The sequence below is a fragment of the Danio aesculapii genome, chromosome 14 (genome assembly GCF_903798145.1).
Source record: "Danio aesculapii chromosome 14, fDanAes4.1, whole genome shotgun sequence".
NCBI classification, from domain to species: Eukaryota; Metazoa; Chordata; class Actinopteri; order Cypriniformes; family Danionidae; genus Danio; species Danio aesculapii.
In genome coordinates, this window is record NC_079448.1 from 45,573,733 (window position 1) to 45,581,162 (window position 7,430).

The following is a 7,430-nucleotide window of genomic DNA, read 5'->3' on the forward strand; positions in this document are numbered from 1 at the left end:
AGGAGCCAGAACACAATCACAGGAGATAACTGCATGCTTCACAAAGTGTTCCTGAATGCTCCAACAAACACTTGAAATACATTCATGTAAATCCCTGTTCACAAAGATCTGCAAGATATCTCAAAATTATATTTTCTACATGCCAGACCAGTAGTTGGCGATATAATAGATTTAACGCACTGAATTAGTGCAAATATTCAATTCAATTCAATTCAATTCATTTGTATTTCTATAGCGCTTTTACAATGTAGATTGTGTCAAAGCAGCTTAACATAGAAGTTCTAGTAAACTAAAACAGCAACTTAGGCTTATTCTGAAAGCGTAGCCCTATATACATTTCTGGAGATCGTGAATTATGTAGCCAGAGGTACGTATGACTGCATTTCATCTTTAAAACAAATGCTATGAGGCAGTATGATGCCGTTCCTTTTCACGCTTACCAGCTGACCGCTTACCCCTGTATGGACAGCTTTCCAGGTGTTAACAGTTTGTCTAGTTAGCTCCCCATGTATGTCCAACACAGGCTCATTCTGAAATTGTAGCCCTACAGACGTTTCTGGAGACCGCGAATTACGCAGCCAGATATGGCTCTATTTCATTTTTTTTAAATAAACACTACGGGGCGATGTGACGTCGTGCCTTTTCGCGCTTACCAGCTGACCGATTACCTCCGTATGGACGGCATTCCGGCTGCAACCAGTTTGTCCCGTTAGCATGCCATGAACGTCAGCGGACTTGAGACGCAGAGAGGAGTTAACCACGACAACGGGGTTTGAGTCCGCTGAAGAGTGGTTCCAGAAAACAGGTAAGAAAAATCAGAATTCAAAAAATAAAATAAACAAGTAAACAGCAGGGTGAGAATGTGGTAAAATCTGAAAACATGGTAAAAAAAAATCAGGCGAGGGTTTTTCTTTTTTTGGATTGCTTTTGAAACGTGTGGGTTGAGTTTAGGGAAGTGGGTGGGCGGGTCAATCCATAAAATTGGTTGGGTTTAGAGAAGGGGGAGGGTGGGTCAGTCGATCATTCGCTCAGTCTGTCAAAAAGTTTGTCAAAAAGTCAGTCAACAGCAGCCTCTGGTGGGTTTACGCGAAAACAGAAGGCGCGAATGGCACTCGCGAGGGAAATTTGAGGTCACAAAAAGCGTACACAGTGACCATTCGTAGATTCGTGAAAACAAAAACAGCAGAAAAATGTGCCACCGAGAAGAATTTTGCATCTCTAGAGATACGTTTTTAAAATGAGCCTGGGTTGTGTACGTCGGTTGACTTGAGACTCAGAGAGGAGATGACCACGACGACGGCGTTCGAGTCCAGTGAAGAACGGTTCCAGAAAGCAGGTAAGACAAAAACAAAAGCCAAAAAATAAAATAAACAAGTAAATAACAGGGTGAGAATGTGGTAAAACGTGGTAAAAATCAGACGAAGGCTTTTCTTTTTCTGAATTGCTTTTAAAATTGGCGGTTTGGATTTAGGGAAGTGAATGGGTGGGTCAATCTGTGCTTTTTAAAATACTACTGTTTGGGTTTAGGAAAGGGGAGGGTGGGTCAGTCGATCAGTCAGTCAGTCATTCGGTCGGTCAGTCAGTCAGTTGACAGCGGCCTCTGGAGGATATACAAGAGAACAGCAGGCGCGAATGGCACACAATGGAAATTTGAGATCTCAAAAGCGTACATATCGGCCTTTCGTGGATTCGCGAAAACAATAACTGCAAAACTATTTACCTCCTGGTACATATTTTATGGTCTCCAGAAATGAATATAGAGGTACGCTTTCAGAATGAGCCTGGATTGGTTTTCAGAGTTGAAGTTCAGTGTAGTTCAGTTCAGTGTGGTTTAATTTTCACTGCTGAAAGTCCAAACACTGAAGAGCAAATCCATCGACATGCATCAAATATTCTAACACTACAGAAAATAAAGATGCAAGAGCTATTTTCACTCAAAAATCACTCAATTACCTGTAAAATTACAATTAATTTCATTTACATGTTACATCATTCTTTCTATATATATTTTCAATTATTAAACTATATAAACATTATTTACTAAAATAAAAACCCTGGTATGTATGGATATACCTTTATATGACCAAAAAACTTCCCCAACACGAATTAAGTTACCTACACTAAACAATTATATCAAGTCTGCTTTAAAGTCATTTCAACAATATACAGTGTTGTACACAGTGAAACAACACAATGGAGGACCAAGGTGCTACATCAAACAACATAAATTGACAACACAGGACTACAAACTATTATACAAATTTAGAAAAATGAAATAAAATAAGATAAACTAAAAAAAAAAAAAAAAAAAAAAAAAAAGAATAAGAGCTCAAAGTGCGGTTTGTGCAACATTTAGTGCAAATAAGATAGGACGAGAAACAGTAAAGTTGACCAGTACACTACGGATGTTGTGCAAATATTGGATCAAATATAAATACTGTACATGTAAACACTTGTCAGTGAGGTAGACATGTGGTACAGAGCAGTGTAAAAATGAACAATTAGTCATGACAGCAAATGTTTTTAGTTCATTGTAACTTATTAAACTAAGTTAAGTGTGTTCTAACTTAATTTTAATTTAATTTAGTTAATTTTAACTTAATTAAGTTATGCAAGCAGTTTTAAGTCAGTTTAACATAATATAAGTTCAATGGACTCATAAGGTTATTTCGATTCAGCTTAAAAATAAGGCAACCAGGATTTTTTACAGTGTAATTGTTTTTGCAAATGTAAGTGGATTGAACTTAAAACTATTAGGTTGTCCCAAAAAACCCTCAAGAATTGTGTTGATTCAGCTTATTTTTTAAAAAGTAGTTTGTCCAACCAGCAAAGACCTTAGTGTGGCATTTGAAACTTGCTTACTTTTTCACATTCACCCTTAAAGTTGCCAAATATACAATAAACTGTTAGAGAAAAAGATTGTTTTATAAAAGTGTAATTCCTTATGATGATTAAGGCATATTATCACACTTGCAGTCTCCATAGTGCACTTGGATTTGCTTTTTCAGTACTCTTCCTCTCTTTAAAAAAATCAACAATGACAGAGTTTGGACAGAAGCAGGGATGGGCGGCATTAACGCCTTACCCCCGAGACACAGCCTCATGTTTCCACATTACACCAGCGCATAAAGAAGAACGCATTGCTCACTAGTCCCTCATGCAACACTCAAGTCGATTATCAGTAGCCTGACCCAAACAACGTGTCAGAAATGGAGAATATGTTTCGCCAAAATGAACCCACAAAATGAATATACAGTCACGCGCTCCTGGGGAAGCGCTATTTTGGACGCGTTTGATGGTTCGGCGGTGTTCCCAAACTTCTCCTTAAAGTTAAACGGCACAGGACTCGAGCCTCTCCACCTGTCGCGCGCCGTCCCGCTCGGCTTAGCTTTGGGCTTCTTCATCACCTTCGCCATTGCTGGAAACATACTGGTCATCCTGTCCGTAGTTTGCAACAGACATCTGCGATCTCCGACCAACTACTTCATCGTTAACCTCGCTATCGCCGACTTGCTTTTGGGCACCACCGTGTTACCAGTCTCGGCCACTTTGGAAGTAGTGGGCCACTGGGTGTTCGGGAGAATCTTTTGTGATGTTTGGGCAGCTGTCGACGTGTTGTGTTGCACCGCGTCCATCATGAGCTTGTGCGTAATCTCCATTGATCGTTATATTGGAGTGAGCCATCCTTTGCAGTATCCTAACATCGTGACGGGACGCAGAGCTTTGTTGGCCATGTTGGGAGTTTGGGTCCTGTCTCTGGTCATCTCTATAGGACCGCTTTTGGGTTGGAAGGAGCCTCCGTCACCGGACGACACGGTGTGCGCAATCAACGAGGAGCCCTTTTACGCGCTCTTCTCATCCCTCGGCTCCTTCTATATCCCGCTAATAGTTATTCTAGTGATGTACTGTCGTGTTTATGTCGTGGCTAAAAGGACCACTAAGAATCTGGAAGCAGGAGTGAAAACGGAGTCCATGAATTCCGGTGAAATAACTCTGCGGATCCACAGGGGCTCGCAGGTGCACGAGGACGCGGGCAAAAGTCGCGCGCATCAGGCGAGGAATTCTCTGACGGTCAAACTGCTCAAGTTTTCCAGGGAAAAGAAAGCAGCGAAGACATTAGGGGTCGTGGTTGGCATGTTTACGCTGTGCTGGCTGCCATTCTTCCTTACTTTGCCAATTGGTAGGTGTTTTGTTTTCTATATACAGTTGCGTAATTCGTTTCCCTCTTTCTCATTCATCTTGTCACAGTGTGTGGGGTAAGTCGTCACAGAAAAAAGTCGCTCACACTTTATTTTGATGGTCCGTTACATTGTTACAAGTTACATTGCATCTACATGCCAACTAATTCTCATTAGATTATAAGTAGACTGTTAGGTTGGGGTTAGTGTAAGTTGACATGTACTTACAAAGTTTCTTATAGTCAGTTAAATGTCTGTTGAATGTCTGCATCAACAGCTATTAAGCAGAGAGTCTACTTATACTCAAATGGACCATCAAAATAAAGTGTTACCAAAAAGTTATAGTTAAATAGAGCATTGTTGTTTGTTTGTTTGTTTGTTTGTTTGTTTGTTTGTTTGTTTGTTTGTTTGTTTGTTTGTTTGTTTGTTTGTTAGAAAAACTAAACATACAGTGCTCAGCATAACTGAGTACAGCCCATTTTGAAAATGAATATTTTTATCCATTTCTCAGTGAATATAAGCTATGTATTTTGGTGCATTTAAACAAAACAGATTTAATAAAGATATATTTATTAAAATAATATTTTAGTCACCAAACATATTTAGAAATTGAAAGATAATAGAAATAAATTCAAGCAAAATATTACAAAAACAAATTACAACCTACAAAATTTCGACTAAATTGTTTCGCTTCTCCTGATTTTTCCTATTTTTTTAAATGTGAAATTGTATTTAATATTTTTCTATAACATAAATTTGGGCTACTAGTTTTTGGATCATTATTGTTATTTTTTTTAGATTAGCTTCAGATTTGGATTTAGTACTGACTTATTTAATGTATATGCACAAATATAATATTGTATAGCTTCCTTTTAAAAAATAGATTTGTGAGGGGTGTACTTATATATGCTGAGCACTGTATGCTTGAACCACAGTGATTTTGCCTGGTTTAAGCTTCATGACTTTAAAACTAGCTGGTCATCTGTCAAACTGTTCTTTATGATTGTTTAGAGTAAAGTTAAAACTATATACAATGGATGTCCGAATTATTAGCCCGGCTAAATTAGCCCCTCTGTTTATTTTTTCCACAATTTCTGTTTAACTGAGAGACGATTTTTTTCAGCACATTTCTAAACATAATAGTTTTAATAACTCATTTCTTATAACTGATTTATTTTATCTTTGCCATGATAACAGTAAATAATATTTGACTAGATATTTTTCAAGACACTTCTATACAGCTTAAAGTGACATTTAAAGACTTAACTGGGTTAACTAGGTTAACTAGGCAGGTTAGGGTAATTAGGCAAGTTATTGTGTAATGATGGTTTGTTCTGTAGACTATCGAAAAATATATAGCTTAAAGGGGCTAATAATTTTGACCTTAAATGGTTTTTAAAAAACTGCTTTTATTCTAGCCAAAATAAAAGAAATAAAACTTTCTCCAGAAGAAAAAATATTATCAGACATACTGTAAAAATTTCCTTGCTCTAAAAAAAAATTCAAAGGGGGTTTAATAATTCTGATTTTAACTGTATTATTTCAGATAAATATTTATATAAAATGTGTTCAAATGCAATATGATAATATAAAGGATATTTTTTGTAAATGTTTACTTATTTACTTTTGTAACTTTTTTATCTTTGCAGTTTTCAACTTTTGCATTTTGCTGTGTTTTAATGTTGGAGAAAATGTCCATTAGCTTAGTGGTAAAAATATTTGAAGATTAATTATTATTATTATTATTATTATTATTATTATTATTATTATTATTATTATTATTATTATAGTAGTAGCAGTAGTTTTTTTGTTTGTTTTTGTAAAAATGTTATCAAAATATGACATTCTTAAAATTCCTCGCCCTTCATCCTGTTTGCTCTTATAGATCCTATATACTGTCTCATATTTTATACTAATTTTCCAAGTCAATATTTGATCCTATGTCACTGTGGATCTATGAAACTTTAGCAAACAGCAATTAAGATGAAACAATCCTCAGCATAAGTAATCAAATCATTATTAATGTGATGCTAAGTAAATATTGAACAATCCCTCTACTGAACATTATTGACAAGGTAAACATGTATTTTTGTTATTTATAAGTACTATTAAGCTGTGCAATACTATACACAGGAACAAAAAAAATTGAGCAATTACAACTTTCCAAGCCCAGCATATAATAATAATAATAATAATAATAATAATAATAATAATTATTATTATTATTATTATTATTGTTATTATTATTATTATTATTATTATTATTATTATTATTATTTTCTCAGTGATGGGTTGCAGCTGGAAGGGCATCTGCTGTGTAATCATATGCTGGATAAGTTGGTGGTTCATTCCCCTGTGGCGACCCCTGATTAATAAAGGGATTAAGCCGAAAAGAAAATTAATGAATTATTATTATTATTATTATTATTATTATTATTATTATTATTATTATTATTATTATTAATAATAATAATAGCATATTAATATTAATATATAATTATTAATAATAATATTAGCTTAATATATTATCAGCATCGTCATCCTCATCATCATCATCATCATCATCATCATCATATATTATTATTATTAATATATTACTAATAATAATAATAACAACAATAATATATTAGTAAAAAATATTACCATCATCATAAATTATTATTATAAATAGTAAAAAAATATATATATTCATAATAATATACTACTAGACATAATAATAATCATAACAATAATGATGATATATTAATAATAACATATAAATAATATATTTTAAAAAATGTCAAATAACAATAATAAAACAAATAACATATGAATAGTAATAATATATTAAAATAACAATATTGATAATAATAATAATAATAATAATAATAATAATAATAATAATAATAATAATAATAATAATAATAATAATTAGTATAATATATGATCATCATCATCATCATCCTCGTTATTATTATTAATATATTATTAATGTATTATTTTGTAATAATACTACATTAATAATGATAATAATAATAATAATAACAATAATAATATATTAAACTAATAATAATATTTTTTATTAATATATTATTATTATTATTATTATTATTATTATTAAAGCATAATTAATTTATTATGATTGTTAATAATAGTTATTATTTTAAAAATTATTATTATTATTATTATTATTGTTGTTGTTGTTGTTGTTGTTGTATAATTTTATTAATTATATAATAAGCATAATATATTCATAATAAAATATAAATACAA

At 33.0% G+C, this 7,430-nt stretch overlaps 1 protein-coding gene across 1 annotated transcript in view; it reads left to right on the top strand.

Annotated features, from left to right (window-relative positions):
• Positions 1–3,125: 3,125 nt before the first annotated feature.
• adra1bb (adrenoceptor alpha 1Bb) overlaps positions 3,126–7,430 on the top strand; it is a gene marked incomplete at its 3' end in the record, with an annotated part of 5,630 nt that continues 1,325 nt past the window's right edge. The window contains 2 exon segments of the mRNA XM_056471864.1: positions 3,126–4,180; positions 4,249–4,256. Coding sequence (XP_056327839.1) covers positions 3,232–4,180; positions 4,249–4,256 — 957 coding nt within the window.